This window comes from Salmo salar, chromosome 10, assembly GCF_965601325.2.
Source record: "Salmo salar chromosome 10, fSalSal1, whole genome shotgun sequence".
Lineage (NCBI taxonomy): Eukaryota > Metazoa > Chordata > Actinopteri > Salmoniformes > Salmonidae > Salmo > Salmo salar.
This window is the reverse complement of record NC_138300.1, coordinates 17,927,757-17,948,082: the sequence shown is the minus strand read 5'-3', so window position 1 is coordinate 17,948,082 and position 20,326 is coordinate 17,927,757. Positions and strand designations below refer to the sequence as shown.

The 20,326-nt window shown below is 43.9% G+C and overlaps 1 protein-coding gene across 2 annotated transcripts; it reads right to left on the bottom strand.

Moving 5' to 3' along the window:
* Nucleotides 1-8,473: 8,473 nt before the first annotated feature.
* LOC106613992 (uncharacterized) lies at nucleotides 8,474-14,961 on the bottom strand. 2 transcript variants are annotated; one of them, XM_082956765.1, is made up of 14 exons: nucleotides 14,643-14,961; nucleotides 12,927-13,578; nucleotides 12,489-12,585; nucleotides 12,230-12,327; nucleotides 11,954-11,991; nucleotides 11,778-11,803; nucleotides 11,395-11,530; nucleotides 10,950-11,112; nucleotides 10,631-10,796; nucleotides 10,097-10,160; nucleotides 9,747-9,909; nucleotides 9,472-9,502; nucleotides 9,284-9,324; nucleotides 8,474-8,952 (listed from the first exon to the last, which is right to left on the bottom strand). In XM_082956765.1, the coding sequence occupies exons 2-14, from the start codon at nucleotides 13,522-13,524 to the stop codon at nucleotides 8,876-8,878; spliced, it is 1,698 nt and encodes a 565-aa protein (XP_082812891.1). In that variant the 5' UTR covers nucleotides 13,525-13,578; nucleotides 14,643-14,961; the 3' UTR covers nucleotides 8,474-8,875. The 2 variants fall into 2 exon arrangements, with proteins under 2 accessions (XP_082812891.1, XP_014072360.3); XM_014216885.3 differs by having other exon boundaries at nucleotides 14,525-14,959.
* Nucleotides 14,962-20,326: the final 5,365 nt, after the last annotated feature.

Below are 20,326 nucleotides of genomic sequence, written 5' to 3'. Positions count from 1 at the left end.
GAAACGAAACAAAAAATGATAATTTCATCCAAACTGCTCGCATGCGTCAACGTGCGTCTGCTATGCCAGGCACTAAAATAGAACCTGGTTCTAAAATTGAACTTGGTTCTATTTTTGTTGCGTGACGCATTGCAAGTCCCGCCTCTCCCATTGGTTTTTAGCAGCATATAACCACGTGGGGGATTGAAAGGTGAACTGAGGTCCACACTTCAGTCAAGTTGGTGGTGGTAATGCACCTTAAAGTTGGTTGCCAACCGCCATATGAAGTCCACAGAAAAAGAAGAAGACAAAGAAGACTGAAGGAGAGATTACCAGAAACTAACTAGGTTTCCTCTTTTATCTGTGGATTAATTGTCGGAGTAGAGAACACACGATTTTGTGTGACCCAAAAGGGGTCAAAATTCTACAAAGAGCCAAAAAAAAGGACCTTGTGCATTTCAGGTAAAATAATGACCCAATGTTTATATCCCAGGACAAATTAGCTGGCAACAGCTAGCTAGCAACAGCAAGCTAGCTAGCTAAATGGCCATGAATGTTTAATGTAGTTTCGACCTGTCCCCAAATTAATATAGTAGTTTCAGAGTTAATTTTGATATTGCAATATGCGTGTCCTGATGTCCCAAGGATCCTGCAAAGCCTGGACTATTATTGTATTTGAACAGGAGGTGCTGCAGTAATTTTCAGCCAGGCAGCAGTAATAGAACACAAATTCAAATATTTACGTTGTGAAAAGGGGTAGTAGTCAAGCTAAGGAAAATATTTCACTTGATCATTTCCATGAGTGCTTATAAATGAGTATAAATGCTTTATTGTCAACCAATTGTATGATTGATCAAGTAAAATAAAATTTTATTGGTCCCATACACATGGTTCGCAGATGTTATTGCGAGGGTAGCAAAATGCTTCTGCTTCTAGATCCGACAGTGCAGCAGTATCTAACAGGTAATATCTAACAACTCCACAACATAACCTAATACACACAATCTAGTAAAGGAATGGGTTGAGAATATATAAGTATAAAATATATGGATGAGCAGTGACAGAGCGGCTAAGATGCAATAGATAGTAAGGAAGAGATCGTGAAGGATACAGTATACATTATATACATATGAGATTAGTAATGCGAGATATGAAAACATTCTTAAAGTGGCATTATTAAAGTGACTAGTGATCCATTTATTAAAGTGGCCAATGATATCAAGTCCGTAGGTAGGCAGCCACTTCTCTGTGCTAGTGATGGCAGTTTAACAATCTGATGGCCTTGAGAAAGCTGTTTTTCAATCTCTCTGTCCAAGCTTTGATGCACCTGTACTGACCTCACCTTCTGGATGGAAGCGGGGTGAACAGGCAGTGGCTCAGGTGGTTATTGTCCTTGATCTTTTTTGCCTTCCTGTGACATCGGGTGTTGTAGGTGTCCTGGAGGGCAGGTAGTTTGCCCCCAGTGATGCGTTGTGCAGACCTCACTACCCTCTGGAGAGCCCTTGTGGTTGTGGGCGGTGCAGTTGCCGTACCAGGCGGTGATACAGCCCGACAGGATGCTCTCAATTGTGCACCTGTAAAAGTTAGTGAGGGTTTTCGGTGACAAGCCACATTTTTTCAGCCTCCTGAGGTTGAAGAGGCGCTGTTGTGCCTTCTTCACCACACTATCTGTGTGCGTGAACCTTTTCAGTTTGTCGGTGATATGCACCTCGAGGAACTTAAAACCTTCCACCTTCTCCACTGCTGTCCCATCGATGTGGATAGGGGGTGCTCCCTTTGCTGTTTCCTGTAGTCCACGATCATCTCTTTTGTTTTGCTGACATTGAGTGAGAGGTTATTTTCCTGACACCACACTCCAAGGGCCCTCACCACCTCCCTGTAGGCTGTCTCGTCGTTGTTGGCAATCAAGCCTACCACGGTGGTGTCGTCTGCAAACTTTATGATTGAGTTGGAGGTGTGCATGGCATCACAGTCGTGGGTGAACAGGAAGTACAGGAGGGGGCTGAGCCCGCACCCTTGTGGGACCCGTGTTGAGGATCCGCGGAGTGGAGATGTTGTTTGCTACCTTCACCACCTGGGGGCGGCCCATCAGGAAGTTCAGGACCCAGTTGCACAGGATGGGATCAAGACCCAGGGACTCAAGCTTACTGATGAGTTTGGATGGTACTATGTTGTTGAATGCTGAGCTGTAGTCAATGAACAGCATTCTTACATAGGTATTCCTCTTGTCCAGATGGGATAGGGCAGTGTGCAGTGTGATGGTGATTGCATCGTTTGTGGACCTACTGGGGCGGTAAGCAAATTGAAGTGGGTCTAGGGTGACAGGTAGGGTGGAGGTGATATGATCCTTGACTAGTCTCGCAAAGCACTTCATGATGACAGAAGTGAGTGCTATGGGGCGATAGTCATTTACAGTGGGGGAAAAAAGTATTTGATCCCCTGCTGATTTTGTACGTTTGCCCACTTACAAAGAAATGATCAGTCTATAATTTTAATAGTAGGTTTATTTGAACAGTGAGTGACAGAATAACAACAACAAAAAAATCCAGAAAAACGCATGTCAAAAATGTTATAAAATGATTTGCATTTTAATGAGGGAAATAAGTATTTGACCCCTCTGCAAAACATGACTTAGTACTTGGTGGCAAAACCCTTGTTGGCAATCACAGAGGTCAGACATTTCTTGTAGTTGGTCACTAGGTTTGCACACATCTCAGGAGGGATTTTGTCCAACTCCTCTTTGCAGATCTTCTCCAAGTCATTAAGGTTTCGAGGCTGACATTTGGCAACTCAAACCTTCAGCTCCCTCCACAGATTTTCTATGGGATTAAGGTCTGGAGACTGGCTAGGCCACTCCAGGACCTTAATGTGCTTCTTCTTGAGCCACTCCTTTGTTGCCTTGGCCGTGTGTTTTGGGTCATTGTCATGCTGGAATACTCATCCACGACCCATTTTCAATGCCCTGGCTGAGGGAAGGAGGTTCTCACCCAAGATTTGACGGTACATGGCCCTGTCTATCGTCAATCTTGGGTTCTCACCCAAGATTTGACGGTACATGGCCCTGTCCATCGACAAGGTGAAGTTGTCCTGTCCCCTTAGCAGAAAAACACCCCCAAAGCATAATGTTTCCACCTCCCTGTTTGACGGTGGAGATGGTGTTCTTGGGGTCATAGGCAGCATTCCTCCTCCTCCAAACACGGCGAGTTGAGTTGATGTCAAAGAGCTCCATTTTGGTCTCATCTGACCACAACACTTTCACCCAGTTGTCCTCTGAGTCATTCAGATGTTCATTGGCAGACTTCAGACGGGCCTGTATATGTATTCTTGAGCAGGGGGACCTTGCGGGCGCTGCAGAATTTCAGTCCTTCACGGCGTAGTGTGTTACCAATTGTTTTCTTGGTGACTATGGTCCCAGCTGCCTTGAGATCATTGACAAGATCCTCCCGTGTAGTTCTGGGCTGATTCCTCACCGCTCTCATGATCATTGCAACTCCACGAGGTGAGATCTTGCATGGAGCCCCAGGCTGAGGGAGATTGACAGTTCTTTTGTGTTTCTTCCATTTGCGAATAATCGCACCAAATGTTGTCACCTTCTCACCAAGCTGCTTGGCGATGGTCTTGTAGCCCATTCCAGCCTTGTGTAGGTCTACAATCTTGTCCCTGACATCATTGGAGAGCTCTTTGGTCTTGGCCATGGTGGAGAGTTTGGAATCTGATTGATTGATTGCTTCTGTGGACAGGTGTCTTTTTACAGGTAACAAGCTGCGGTTAGGAGCACTCCCTTTAAGAGTGTGCTCCTAATCTCAGCTCGTTACCTATATAAAAGACACCTGGGAGCCAGAAATCTTTCTGATTGAGAGGGGGTCAAATACTTATTTCCCTCATTAAAATGCAAATCAATTTATAACATTTTTGACATGCGTTTTTCTGGATATTTTTGTTGTTATTCTGTCTCTCACTGTTCAAATAAACCTACTATTAAAATTATAGACTGATCCTTTCTTTGTCATCCTTTCTTTACTTTTTTCCCCCACTGTAGTTCAGTTACCTTGGCATTCTTGGGAACAGGAACAATGGTGGCCATCTTGAAGCATTTGGGGACAGCAGACTGGGATAGGGAGAGTTTGAATATGTCTGTAAACACACCAGCCAGCTGGTCTGCACGTGCTCTGAGGACGTGGCTAGGGATGCCTTCTGGGCCGGCAGCCTTGCGAGAGGGTTGTCGGGGTAGGTTCCTTGTTCCTTGTCAATCATTGGCTTATTGGTGAAATCAGCAGTCAGACAAAATCTTCTTTAAGTAAAATCAATCAAACCTTTATTAATGTAATTGCAGAAAGAAGTTGACAATGGAAACACAGCACGTATGTTACAGAGTAAGTTCCGCAAAATAAAACAGGTCAAAGTTGCTTTAATATACTTGCAATCAACCCCTAGTGGTGTAACTGCCTACGTCAACACCTTCTACTCATGAGACCAAGCCCACGCATATACAGTTATAAAAACTTGCAGGAGAAAACAATAGTCCAGTGTTTTGTAAGGGCTCAGCAGTAATGTTCCATTCTCGTGTGGCTTACAGTGGTATGTCTGACTTGTCTCTTATCTATTTGCTCCCCTGCAGGTGTCTGTGTCTATGTATCTCTTTTAGCCTTGAGGCGCTTTCTCACAGACACCCTGTTTTGACCGCAATGGCTCACACATCTGCTAAGGCCATTTCTATAAGAGGCAGAGACTAGAAAAGAACCGTGGAACAGTATTAAACCTTATAATGCATATATTGCTAATCTGTGGTCCAGGACCCTATAAATCTGGTGGGGGAGGGTCTTATAGCCCTTCCCCTTCTATTAATACAACATAAGCATAATCAATTATTATAATACATCAATCATTTGTTGCTGCCCCTATCATGACCCCAAGGTGACCCCCACCAGGGTTAACACGTTTAAATGTTTTACTCACTGATAAATTCATAGAAATGTTATAAATATTAATGAATGAATGATTCTAAATATAATACTAAATTATGAAATACAAATGTACTAATAGTAGTATGTTAACTATTTATGAATTGATTCTTATCCATAAAAGTTATTATAAAGTGTTTAAGATTAATTTCCATGAGCCTTCTGCAGCTTTTCAATAAAATACACTCTGGTCAGCAATCAATTCTTGTGAGAATAATTTTTCCAACTCAACACTCAAAGATGTAATAACACTGATGAAAACTAACCAAGTGCTCCAGGACAAGTTGTCTACAGAAATAAAGGAACTTAAAATCAAGAAATTCAACCAAGACAAAAAAGACAAGGCCGAGGACAAAGTCTACTTCTGGAGAAACCCTGACAAAAGAGGGCCTGCTCCTCCACTCCATGACAGATGCAGGAGGGAAGCCGCTTACTTCTATCCACCCCCGTCTGACCAACGCTCTTCAACCAGCGCCTCATCCGCTTCCAGTGCCAGTTTTTTATCCAACGAGACTGGGCCGACGGAAAGACAGAAGGGCGGAGGTGGCCGCTGGCACGCGCACCGACGAGATGCCGCACCCGACGGGGTAATAAGAAACGACCACCAGAGGCAGATTCCCACGGGACTGAGAGTCTTTCATTTATTAAGCAAGATATTGAGCCCTGCCCATGTCTCCTTGCTTAATAAAGGGTTATAAGTTGTACCAACAACTCAGTGCAACGATTTCAATGTTAAGGTAGACATGTTTAATTTTTTATTTAGAAACATCCGTTTAAGGAAATACTTTAGCTCCCCTAATCGTGATATTTCTACTGAACATGTAGGTTCCTCACCTGCACATACTCCGACTCCTTTTGTAAGTAAGAGTTATATTGTACCTCCAGCCAATCGCAATCACTCTATTGAGACATATTGCAGACTCGTTGTTGTTCATCTCCTTAAGAACAAACAGGAGTACATATCTTTCCATAATTTACCTAAGGATGAAAAACAATCTTTGCTTGATTTACAATCCGATACGTCCGTCCTTACCCGCCCTGCTGACAGTTCATGTAAATGAGTGTCATAGACAACTGCTTGACAACACCTTTTACAAGAAACTCAGAAGTGACCCTACTGCCCAATTTCAGAACACTGTCTTTACTGTCCTAGATGGGTATTTAAGTTCTGGTCAGATAACCAAAAAGAACACGGATTTTTGGCTATTCAACACCCTAAAATTGCCACTTTCTATACTTTGCCGAAATTACACAAGAATGTTACAAAACCTCCAGGGCGCCCTATTGTAGCGGGTATTGATGCAGTAACGGCCCCTCTATGGACTTTTGTTGACTTTTTTAATAGACCACTTGCAGAACAGCTCCCCTCCTTTGTAAAGGACACCAGCAGTATGGTCTCAGAACAGCTCCCCTCCTTTGTAAAGGACACCAGCAGTATGATCTCAGAACAGCTCCCCTCCTTTGTAAAGGACACCAGCAGTATGGTCTCAGAACAGCTCCCCTCCTTTGTAAAGGACACCAGCAGTATGGTCTCAGAACAGCTCCCCTCCTTTAAAGGACACCAGCAGTATGATCTCAGAACAGCTCCCCTCCTTTGTAAAGGACACCAGCAGTATGATCTCAGAACAGCTCCCCTCCTTTGTAAAGGACACCAGCAGTATGATCTCAGAACAGCTCCCCTCCTTTGTAAAGGACACCAGCAGTATGATCTCTATCATTGAATCTCTTGATCCTCTCGCTGATAATACTTTGTTAGTTACTTTTGATGTTGAGTCGTTATACACAAATATTCCACATGAGGGCGGTATTGAAGCCGTGGAACATTTTCTTCTGCAACGTGACCCTAATGAACTACCTTCGAGCATGCATTATAACATTGGCTGAAATAGTACTCACACACAACTACTTCATGTTTCTAAGTTATTTCTTTATTCAGACGAAGGGTACTGCTATGGGATCCCCCATGGCTCCTAACTATGCTAATTTGCATGTGGGTTACATGGAGAAACAGTCGATTTTCAATCCTCTCCAAAATGTTTTCTTTCCTAACATTATTATTTGGAAACGGTATATTGATGATATTTTTGTTCTATGGAGGGGTGATGCAAAACAGCTCCAGGCGTTCCATGCTTTTATTAACTCCTGTTCTGAGCATCTGAGATTTACTATGCAATCTGACACACGTCAAATCAGTTTCCTTGATCTTCTGATCTTGTGTGAAGATAATGTTCTCTACGCTGGTCTTTACAGGAAACCTACTGATCGTAACAGTTTGTTGAGGGCAGATAGTTGTCACCCACTTCCTTTGAAAAACAGTTTGCCCTACAGACAATTCTGTCGAATCAAAATAATTCTGATTTTGACAGAAATATGGCTGAGACGCAAAGAAAATTCAAGGAGAGTGGGTACAAAATTGGTCAGATTAATACTGCCATTGAGAAAATTAAAAACAAAACAAGACATGGCCTTTTCACGGTCAGTCTCGCAAAAAGAAGCATTCTTGCGTTCTAACTACCCGCTATTCAATGTGCAAATTAAGGGAATCGTTCACAAACATTGGCACATTCTAAGATCCGATGACAGTATCGGTAATGTGTTTTCGGACCCTCCCTTGGTCGTATTCTCGCAGGGCCGAAATCTCAGAGATCAATTTGTAAACTCTGGTTTACCACCCCAAGATATCCCTGCACAACGTCTATTTGCGCCCTTACTGGATGGCAACTACAAGTGTAATGGCTGTCATAAATGTAGATCCTTCAAACACCCCCAAACAGGGAAACAGATACCAATAAAAGGTGTTATCAGGTGCTCCACTAAGTCGCTTATTTGTCTTATAATGTGTCCTTGTGGTAAAAAAAAAGATGTGGGTAAAACAAAGCGCGAATTAAAAGTACGAATCTCGGAGCATCGTAGCACCATTAAGTGCAAAAACTCGACTTACCCAGTTGCAGCCCACTTTTTGGAAGCAAACCACTCGATTTCGTCCCTACGTTATATTGGTATCGAACATGTCACTCTCCCTAGGAGAGGGGGGTGACCTCGACAATTTATTGTTAACTCGTAGAGGCTGCCTGTATCTTTAATTTAAAGACCCTTGCTACCTTCGGTCTCAACGTAGACTTTGATCTGAAGCCATTCTTGTGATTATTGTGATTTTGCTATTGTAAATGTTTGTAGGCTTAAAAATGTATCTTTGATCGTATGCTATCAATTTATGTTTTTTGTATGCTATTTTAATATATGAGAATTAACCAATGATAGCAGGTCACACCCGGCCATAATTACAGACACCTGTGCGTGTCCTCTGACACTATATAAATGAGTCACCCAGCAGTGTTTGTCATTATACCCTGATGAAGACCACTTGTCTGTCGAAACGTTGGATATTAGGTTTTTAAATTATTGCATCTGAGCTCCTGGTGATTGCGGCGCTCCTTGAATTTTTCAAGTGTTCTACTCCGCTAGCCAGCACCTCGCCTAAATAGGTGTGTTTCTTTCTCCTCTAGTAATAACACATGATAACACACAATAAATATTGACAAAAAAGTATTTATTTTTCAAAAAATAATCTTTAGAATCCCAGCCATGAACAAAGCATAGTGTATCGTTTTCAAATTGCCGCAAACAACATTCATGCCCCGATTGTTCTTTTAATTCTTAGGAAGTGTGTGTGTGTGTGTGTGTGTGTGTGTGTGTGTGTGTGTGTGTGTTTCCATGGAAGACGAGCATTACTGTTAGTCCAGTATTGGTGATTCACATTGGTCTGGAAAGGAACAGGGCGTCAGTGGATTGTGTCATTATAGACATTGTCGTTGTCATAAATATCTGTAAGGTGGCCAGGAAAGCAGTGGCGGTTCTAGACCATTTCAACTGGGGGGGCCAAGCTGGGGCAGTTGTACTGTTAGAGGGGCCAGTTACATTAGATTTTATTGTTGTCATGTCGTTTTCTTCACTGCATTGCAGGCATTAGCAGGCAAAAGACCATGTTCATAATCATCATCGTTGCCTCTGTCTAATAACGAATGTAAAAAAAGAACGATAGCAAAAATTAGTTATGTAAAAATTATTTCATACTCCACATTTAGGGGGGGCCACAAGGGGGTCCAAAATTGTTGTCACAGGGGTACCCCTGGCTCATCCCCCACAACCCCCCTGCAGGAAAGGGGTTAAAACATCTTGCACTTTTCCTACTAAGCATATTCACTGAGTATACAAAACATGTCTAGGAAGTCGGGCCGGCCAGGGCAATGACATTGTAGTCTCTCCACTAGCTTGACTTACAGTAATACTTCCTGCGTAGCACCCTTTCAAGGAACCAGAGTAAAATGTTAAAAATAACATACCGTTGATATGATCGACATCGTCATAAACATCGTCCCCTTCCCTGAAAAGGAATATTGAAAACCGTATTAACCAGAATATTATGACACAGTTGTCAACAGCAAAATATGATACCAGTGACTGAATACCAGGGATTCTGGATTCATAATCTTCCCAATAATTGTGTTGAATAAATATATCAGAAACCTACACCTGAAGAAGAACCCTGGGCACATATCCATCTGTGAGAGAAAGAAAATGAGGCAACAATTAGAATAATGACACATGCTAGAAAAAGGTATCAAAACAGGTCATTTTCTAGAATCTGTTATTGATTATTAGGCTGTACTACAGACAAAAGGGGAAACCTTTTAGTTAGTTACCAGTATCTTTGGCTGTACTACGAATATACATAGCCCAGTAGCCTAATCCGATATAAAACTGACTTTTACAGACTTGTCACTAGAAGATGATGTATTCACATACATTTCCCCTGCTTGTTGCGACACAGGGCTTTTTTGTCACTGGTGACTTGAATGACCTCCAGGATCTCTCCTTGAACCACAGCTAGATCCGTCCCTCCTGTCTTCTTGATGCTTGCATTCGGGTCAACCATCATGCTGTGTAACACCAAAATCGGTCCCTCAAACTGAGAGAACAAAATAAAAGTTATGTTTACTTCTTTTTTTTTATATGACTTGGTAATGTCATATGACATGACATCGTTGAGTAGGCTAATAGTGAGTAATCAAGCTTTTCAGGGCGTGCACATGAATTGCGGCAAAAGCAATTTTCAACAGTTTCTTGAAGATTTGCAAGAAGAGCAAAATATGTACCTTAAATTTTTTTCTAAATTCCTTTTCGTCTTTCTCCAGCATCTTTCTCATTATTGGATCTAGACTGGAACATAAAGACACACATCCTTTTATGTGATCACAAAAAGTTGTTTTTGTCCTATTTCAGTAGCCAACTTTATTTCTTATTTCTTATTTGTAGCCATTAGCAACTACTTTATTTATATTCAGTGCAATGCATGCTCTACGCAACAGACATACAAGCTAAACTGTATACAAACTTTCATTTTCATGTTTTAAGTAAACATACAGGCCAAATGTGGCAAGCTATCAAAGCAACACCACACTCAGGAAAACCACAGACAGAGAAAGGCATTGACTAACCCTCCTGTGTATCTGGAAAATGCATATTTTTTCTATTAAATTCAAATGCCGAATACCTAATTACAAGAGGTGGAGGGAGGAAGTTAATGGGTGTTCCTTGCACATCATCATAGTCATCTCTGTGTGTGTGTGTGTGTGTGTGTGGGGGGGGGGGGGGGGGAGCATTTGCATATTCGTGTGTGGGAGAGCTACCTGTTCATGTTTCCTGAGGAGTCAACATCATAATAGACGTCATTGTCTTCAAAAGGGACGGGAGGTGGTGGTTGCGGCAGTGAGGGGTCAGGCGCTCTGGACAGTTTGAGTTTACATTTCACTTCCTCATAATCCACATCCACACATGTGCTAATGATGTAGCCATCTGCAAATCAACACTTCATTACTGGCTTTTGGTAGCTAAAGGTACACAACATGGGTGGTTTTCAGCATTGTCACAGCACATATTGAACTAGTATAAAATATGGAACAAATATGGGCTGTTTAGTTCTATGGAATTAAATAGTGTTTTACTCACAGGTGCCAGTCTGTGTGTGGGCTAGCCACCTGCCCTCGGGGTTGTTCTTAACCCGTATGATCTCCACTCTGTTTCCCTGCCGAACACTTAGATCATGCTTGCCCCCCTGCCAGTCGTGTCGAACCCTGCCCATGTGAAGGACCTCTATGTCCCCAGTCCCCAGCTGTGGAAGGGTAAAAGTAAACACATACAGAGGGTTGTAAAGTGGTGTTTCTAGCCTACAGAGATGAATGAGATCTCTGTTCTGCATGTGTGATTACATTACTGTATTACCATATTAAACAAAAATACTCATAATAATAGGTGTTTTCCTAAAGAGAATATCCAAAACTCTGAAACGTGTTTCGATATTCATATGTAGCAAGTGAGTTATGACGGACAGGTTACTGTTTGGGGGGATTTCTGGACTTGTGAGTGGTTAGCGCATGGAAATGTAGTGTTTCACCTTAAATTTCTTTCTGTATTTGTTGTCCCTTTCCAGTCTTTTCTTTTGATTTCTCTTCTCCTGCTCTTGCTGCCACCTAAACTCTTTCTGTTTCTTCTTATCAGAACTTGTCTTTTTCACCTCCTGTTCACTGCCTCTGAGATTTCAAAAGACAAGAGACATGAGTGGTCAGTAATACTATTTGCGGTGGACAGCTCTTACGCCCATATAAACATATTATAACAGATATGGGACTATTCAAATGTTTTCCATTAGCTTTGTGATATGGGTTGTTATAGGTGTGCTATGACAGGCATTGCGATGTCTACTTGTAAGACAAGCATAAACCCAATATATTTGAACTCAACATACAATATGTAGTTGTATTGCTATACTATACTTACTTATAGACATCACTTCCATCGCTCCCCTGCAGCCAGGAATAAAAAGATAGATTCAAGGTAAATGTCATGAAAAGCATGTTTTTCAAGAACAGTATTTCAGAAGTCATTCAGAAGCAGTGTTCTGCATTAACGCTCACTGATGGTAAACATAGAAGGTTCCCACAGAATGTTCTTACCTCATTTACTTGTGAAGAACTATTGTCATTCCAGGAGTCTGTGGGTGAAATAGCAGAAAAGACCATTGATGACATGCATGAACAAGTGATAAACATGTCAAATACGCGCATTATGGAATGATGGATTGAGATACAGTATGTGTATATAACACAAGCTTTCACATAAATCATACATTCATGTCAACTCAAGTCATCATGACTCAGCACTAAATTCACAATAGCTAGTGTATCTCTCGCATGTGTTCATGGTTAAATAGCAGGTATTTTCAGTCATACCACTCATGTCCCAGCTCCCTGGGTGATTTAGGGGGGGGGGAGGTGGTTTCACATCAAGGCCTACGTCGTCATATCCCCCCTGGTCATCCTCGAAATGTCTAACGAGAGAACAGGAATCAGAAGGAATAATACATCAAGTGGAAAATGTACCTTTTTCAGTGTTCCTGTACAGTAACCATTTGCCTACATAGTAATGAAATCTTGGTTCATACTATCACTTTAACACTCGACACTTGACATTTCAAGTGAGCACACTCACACTGGGGTACACTGCCGTGGAAGGCTGCTGGGCTTGGTTGGAAGGCTTGGGGGGGCAGAGGGACTGACTAGCCCTGGGAGAGACTGACTACTGCCACCTGAGGAGAATAGAAACTACCTGCACTGTAGGTTTACAGTAGGTCTGAAATGAATTCAATATTAACAGATTTATTACAGGGTAGTGTTCTGCAGCGGCAGTCTGAGAACTTTTTTTCATTCTTCATTTCTTACAGAATATAAGAAAATAAAAACTTTTTAGAGAGAGATACGTAGAGGTTTTAACTGGTAACCAGATAAGGCGCACAGCATTCTTGACCTTGATTGGTTGTAAATGAACAGATGACTTTCCTGTGCTACTATGCTGCTTACAGTAAGTCCATACATGTGTTCAGTCAGTTTTCCCCTTTTACACTTTTTCATTGGAAATCAAGCTGCTTACCGTCAGTCTTCCTTAACCCTGGTCGCCCTGCGAGGTGTGGTGCCCTGGTGTTTCTCTGATGGGCCTGCAGGTTGATGTGAGGGGGCCGTCTGGGTTTTATGGGGCTGGGAGCCTCAGGGGGCAGGGCCCTTCTCAGGGGGGTCACCCCTGTCAGATTTCTCTGGCTGGGCAGGGAGGGGGGCGTCGGCTTGGTAGGGCCTGGGTGTACTCCCTTATGCTTCAGCATCATGTTCTGCAGGAGCTCCCCAGTGACTCTCACCCTGCCTTGTTGGTCTATGTTTGTCGGTGAGGGTGCTGGTCGGGGCAGCTCCTTGGCAGCTCTGTGGGGGCGGTGTGATGGTGGAAGGTGGGGGAAGACACCATGAGGCTCGGGGCTGGTGGACATGCCCTCCAGTTCAGCCCTTACATGTCGTGGTGGTAGCCTCTGAAGGTCCGGGGAGTAGCTTGATCCAGGAAGTGTTGGTGTGGGAACCATAAGCATGAGTTTATTTCGGACCTCTCCATTTGCTGTAACACTGACGTCTGCCAACCACGGGCCTCCTCTCCCAAATCCTCGCAGTGGAGGTTTTGGAGAAGTGCTGTCTCGACTACCTGCCATGTCAGCCTTGGCATGGAACCTGGCCCTCAATGCACGAACATCCACACTCTCCCCCTGACAGAGATGTAGCAAGGTGAGAATGGAGCTGCTTAGTTTGTAAGCAGGAAGTTTTCATAATAACAATACCAGAGCAACCACCCCCACACACCTCTCTTTCTTCACACACCCATTCCATAGAATCATTCAAATCATCTAAACACTACAGGTCTACTGACATTTAACATGTTATGTGCAACCAAACCACATGTCACATGCAAGCCAAACTACCATATAACCAGTAAGGGCAGATGTTCTGAGATGGAGGTCATGGCACAGCTATCAAATGTAGGTCAGATTGTCACGGACAATGCACTTGTATGATCAATGTTACCTCTGAAACAAATTGGGAGATCTTTGCTGATTTTAAGGGTTAAAAGAATGAAACAATGAAGAGATGCAGGAAGTAACTACAACCACACACCTATGTGCCCCTGTGCAGTGGTTGCCATAGAAATGGCAGTCACAGTCATAAGGGGGCCAATGAGGTGCATGTTTTGCTATTGATATTTTTATTGGGACACGCAGAGGAAATAATAAAGACCTGTCTCTGTACCACAACAGACGAAGCCTATCTGGCATTGTTCTCGAGCTCTTGCTTACTCAAAACAGAACTGCATGCCCTTTGACATTTGCATTGCCTCTCGATAGAACATTCCAAAATTGTCTGAAATATATTATTAACATATAGGCGTAGTTTGTGTATGGCATAGGTGTATAAAGGCTAAAGCAAAATTGGTTACCAAATAATAAAAACCTGATTAAACAAATATCTAATTAAATAGGAGATCTAATTAAATTGTGCACACCTGGCAACCACCTAGACTTCATCACTACTCTGATTACTCTCCCTTCAAATAGCCCTCAGTAGCCTCTGTCATCAGGCAGTATTGGTCTTGGTTACGTTCAGTACGCTGCTCCTGTTTTATATTATCTTCATGTTTATTATTATTATTAAACTCACCTTCTGCACCTGCTTCCTGACTCCCTGTGTATACATTACAGAACACTGCCTCACGAAAATATGGAAGCAGCAGAAGTTAAGGATATCTCCCAGATGGTCGACGTATAGGAACACCTACTCCGACAACACCATGACCAGCTAGCTCAACTGGGTATGGTAATAGATGAGGTCCTCCATGTTCTCCACCACCTTTGACAACACCCGAGAGGATTCAGCTCCAACTATCAGAGGACCCTCTACACCGATTCGTCCCAGCGAGCCAGTCCCCCAGCTCATCCAGCAGTCCGCCCAGGTCAGCGACGCCCTATTGTCTCTCCCGGACAAATACGACGGGACTTCCTACTCCAGTGCTATCTTTATTTCGCACATCAGACAGGAGCCCCCACCACCGAGAGGTCCAAGGTTCCCACAGTTTGCGCTCACCTTCTGCATCTGCTTCCTGACTCCCTCCGTATACGTTACAAGAATAGTGAGTGTAAATAATTAACTTGTGATATCAATGATTCCTCTCATCACTGACTGAACCACTACTTTTTATACAGATAAATAACAACCAATCAAATGGCTTGACTACAAATTGAAATGTTCCACTTAAATGAGTCATTTACAAACTGAAAAGCAGATTATTTCCACACAACATCCTGATGATCAATTTATAGTGGACAATATTTTGTTCTTTAGCTACCTACATCTAGATTAATTATATTCTAACCTGCGGCATTGTTATTAAGTTGGATTTGTTAACTGAATCAGAGAACAGTGGAATGAATCATGACCCATCTAAACAAGTGATGATTGTATCACAGAGTAGGCAGCATGTGAAAGTCACTCTTTGTCTTTACCATACAGCAGTGGTCACCAACCTTTTCTGAGTCAAGATCCCTTTCTGAGTCAAAATGCAAGCCGAGATCTACCGCTCAGATTTCTTTCAAACATGAAACTAAGCCTATGCAACATTAACCAATTAAAAACAATTCTGTAGCAATGAGGTTTATGCTCAATACACAGTGGCTGTCACGCCCTGACCTGAGAGAGAGGGTTTGTTTCTCTATGTGGTTAGATCAGGGTGTGGGGTGGGCATTCTATTTTTTGTATTTCTTTGTGTTGGGCCGAGTATGGTTCCTAACCAGAGGCAGCTGTCTATCGTTGTCTCTGATTAGGAACCATACTTAGGCAGCCTGTTTTTCCTTTGGGTTTTGTGGGTAGTTGCTTTCTGTTTAGTTGTAAGTACCTGACAGAACTGTCGGCTGTCATTTTTGTTTAATTTGTAAAGTGTTCATTTTTGCATTAAACTACAAGATGAACATATTCCACGCTGCACCTTGGTCTACTCATTACGACGCTCGTGACAGAACTACCCACCACAAGACGACCAAGCAGCGTGGGCAGGATGACTGGACCTGGGAGGAGATCCTGGATGGGGCAGGACCCTGGACAAGGCCTGGGGAGTATCGCCGTCCGCAATGGGAGATCGAGGCAGCGAAAGCGGAACGGCGATACTGGGAGGAACAGGCAAGAAAGCAACAACAGAAGCCCGAGAGGCAGCGGCAAAAAACATTTTGGGGGGGCACACGGGTAGATTGGCTAAGGTGGGTTTAAGACCTGAGCCAACTTCCCGTGCTTACTGTGGGGAGTGAGTGACCGAGCAAGCACCGGGTTATGCAGTGATACGCACTGTGTCGCCAGTGCATACTCACAGCCGGTGCGCTCGGTGCAAGCTCCTCACCGTTGCCGTGCTAGAGTTGGCCGGCAGCCAGGGAGAAGTGCACCGGCTCAACGTATCTGGTCTCCAGTGCCTCTCTTCGGCCCAGGTTATCTTGCGCCTGCTCTACGCACGGTACCCCTCATTCACCAGCACAGCCCAGTTCGTCCTGTACCAGCGCTCCGCCCTTGCCGGGCTAAAGTCAACATCGAGCCAGGACGGGTTGTGCTAGCCCTAAGCGCCAGACCTCCAGTAAGCCTCCACGGCCCAGTATGTCCTGTGCCTGCTCCTCGCACTCTTCCTCCAGTGCGCCCCCATAGCCCAGTCAGCCCGGAGCCTCCAGCGACGCTCCTCAGCCCAGAGCCTCCAGCGACGCTCCTCAGCCCGGAGTCTCCAGCGGCGGTCGGCAGCCCCGAGTCTCCAGCGGCGGTCGGCAGCCCGAGTCTCCAGTGGCGGTCGGCAGCCCCGAGTCTCCAGCGGCGGTCGGCAGCCCCGAGTCTCCAGCGGCGGTCGGCAGCCCCGAGTCTCCAGCGGCGGTCGGCAGCCCCGAGTCTCCAGCGGCGGTCGGCAGCCCCGAGTCTCCAGCGGCGGTCGGCAGCCCCGAGTCTCCAGCGGCGGTCGGCAGCCCCGAGTCTCCAGCGGCGGTCGGCAGCCCCGAGTCTTCAGTGGCGGTCGGCAGTTCAGAGCCTCCGGCGCTGATCCACGGTCGGGTTCCTCCGGCGACACAGAAGCGGGGGGATCAGCGGGCGGTGTTGGGGCTATGCCCTGAACCAGAGCCGCCGCCAAGTACAGATGCCCACCCGGACCCTCCCCTATAGGTTCAGGTTTGCGGCCGGAAGTCCACACCTTTGGGGGGGGGGGGGTACTGTCACGCCCTGACCTGAGAGAGAGGGTTTGTTTCTCTATGTGGTTAGGTCAGGGTGTGGGGTGGGCATTCTATTTTTTGTATTTCTTTGTGTTGGGCCGAGTATGGTTCCTAACCAGAGGCAGCTGTCTATCGTTGTCTCTGATTAGGAACCATACTTAGGCAGCCTGTTTTTCCTTTGGGTTTTGTGGGTAGTTAATTTCTGTTTAGTTGTAAGTACCTGACAGAACTGTCGGCTGTCATTTTTGTTTAATTTGTAAAGTGTTCATTTTTGCATTAGACTACAAGATGAACATATTCCACGCTGCACCTTGGTCTACTCATTTCGACGCCTGTGACAGTGGCGACCCATCATTCAGCGCAATGCCCCACCTGTTTTGAGCCCCACCTGTTTAGCTCCAAAAATAACAACAGTGAAAAAAAAAATGTTGCAGTTTTTGCATGCTATTTCTGGAATTAATACGTGCCACATATCAGTTTGCAAACAATGTATAAAATAATAATTTAGTTAATAAAGTTGCATTGCTTTCTTGAGTAAGGCAGCTCCAAAATGCAGGTGTTTCAGCCTAGCTCAGTGCTTTCTGTGGAGGTGGGGCAGCCAGCGGAAAATACAGCGTGTAGGGGTTGGTAATGTTCTCTAGTTGCGCCGTGATTGGCTCAGTGTTCTGTCACTCATTGGGACACTACGTCACCTCAGAATCTACAGGGAGAGCTCAAAAACTCAAGCACCTTGGGTCCTACCATCGAGTTACATTAGAAATGCCCATCCAAGAAGGCTCAGTCATTGGCCACAGATAAAATGAAGTCAAATCACGTTATAGCTACCATAGCTTTGATTGGACCGATAATGTCAACATCATACTTTCAAAATGTTTAGCGAGCAAGCTAGACAAGCAGTCATCAGGAGGACCCTCTACACCGAATCACGTCGACAACCTACTGGCAAATCCTTTTCAATCCTTGTCATATGAAGAGAAATTATAGAGAAAACGTAGTGGTGCTCATCGGCCATTGGACATAAACATTACACATCAAGTTGGAAATCGCAAATTTAACAATGAATGCTTTGAAAGGAATCAGTGGCTAACTCCAAGCGTTACAAAGCAATTACTAGCCTGCTGTTCAGTGCAGTGGGTGTGTGGTCCATTCTCACCTGTCTTGAAAGCACCATAAATCCCGAGAATGCCAGACTTTGATGAGAAAGTTTGATGACAAAATTTGTCCACAAGGACCGCCGCGCCACCTTCCTGTTCAAGTGGGCACAGCGCAACAAGGTGAGTCCAAAATTGTCTTGTATGCCGCTGCATAAATTATGTAATATGCCAGGGAGATACAGTTGAAGTCGGAAGTTTACATACACCTTAGCCAAATACATTTAAACTCAGTTTTTCACAATTCCTCACATTTAATCCTAGTAAAAATATCCTGTCTTAGGTCAGTTAGGATCACCACTTTATTTTAAGAATGTGAAATGTCAGAATAATAGAAGAGAGAATTATTTATTTCAGCTTTTATTTCTTTCATTACATTCCCAGGAGGTCAGAAGTTTACATACACTCAATTAGTATTTGGTAGCATTGCCTTTAAATTGTTTAACTTGGGTCAAACGTTTTGGGTAGCCTTCCACAACCTTCCCACAATAAGTTGGATGAATTTTGGCCCATTCCTCCTGACAGAGCTGGTGTAACTGAGTCAGGTTTATAGGCCTCCTTGCTCGCACACACTTTTTCAGTTCTGCCCACAAATTTTCTATAGGATTGAGGTCAGGGCTTTGTGATGGCCACTCCAATACCTTGACTTTGTTGTTCTTAACCCATTTTGCCACAACATTGGAAGTATGCATGGAGTCATTGTTCATTTGGAAGACCCATTTGCGACCAAGCTTTAACTTCCTGACTGATGTCTTGAGATGTTGCTTCAATATATCCACATAATTGTCCTTCCTCATGATGCCATCTATTTTGTGAAGTGCACCAGTCCCTCCTGCAGCAAAGCACCCCCACAACAAGATGCTGCCACCCCCGTGCTTCACGGTTGGGATGGTGTTCTTCGGCTTGCAAGCCTCCCCTTTTTCCTCCAAACGTAACAATGGTCATTATGGCCAAACAGTTCTATTTTCGTTTCATCAGACCAGAGGACATTTCCCCAAAAAGTACGATCTTTGTCCCCATGTGCAGTTCCAAACCGTAGTCTGGCTTTTTATGGTGGTTTTGGAGCAGTGGCTTCTTCCTTGCTGAGCGGCCGTTCAGGTTATGTTGATATAGGACTCGTTTTACTGTAGATAGATACTTTTGTACCTGTTTCCTCCAGCATCTTCACAAGGTCCTTTGCTGTTGTTCTGGGATTGATTTGCACTTTTCGCACCAAAGTACGTTCATCTCTCGGAGACAGAACACGTCTCCTTCCTGACCGGTATGACAGTTGCATGGTCCCATGGTGTTTATACTTGCATACTATTGTTTGTACAGATGAACGCGGTACCTTCAGGCATTTGGAAATTGCTCCCAAGGATGAACCAGACTTGTGGAGGTCTACAATTTTTCCTGAGGTCTTGGCTGATTTCTTTTGATTTTCCCATGATGTCAAGAAAAGAGGCACTGAGTTTGAAGGTAGGCCTTGAAATACATCCACAGGTACACCTCCAATTGACTCAAATTATGTCAATTAGCCTATCAGAAGCCTCTAAAGCAATGACATCATTTTCTGGAATTTTCCAAGCTGTTTAAAGGCACAGTCAACTTAGTATATGTAAACTTCTGACACTCTCGAATTGTGATACAGTGAGTTATAAGTGAAATAATCTGTCTGTAAATAATTGTTGGAAAAATTACTTGTGTCATGCACAAAGTAGATGTCCTAACCGACTTGCCAAAACTATAGTTTGTTAACAAGAAATTTGTGGAGTGGTTGAAAAATGAGTTTTAATGACTCCAACCTAAGTGTATGTAAACTTCCGACTTCAACTGTATGTATACTGTAGCTAAGAAATTCATACTAAGTGTATGTTGTGTAGTAAACTGTTAGTAGCCCATGTGCCTCACCCTAATAATTTGGTCACTTTCCCCCTACTGTTCTGACTTGGTGGTGCACATGTAGCCTATAGCCTGTTTTAGAGAAATGTCATCATCGAATATTGTAAGAGCTTTCATTGTCTGCTTATATGCCCCCATTATTTATCCTACGGTTCTGACTTGGTGTACAGGGAGAATACTGTAAGAACGGCCCATGTTCTGAA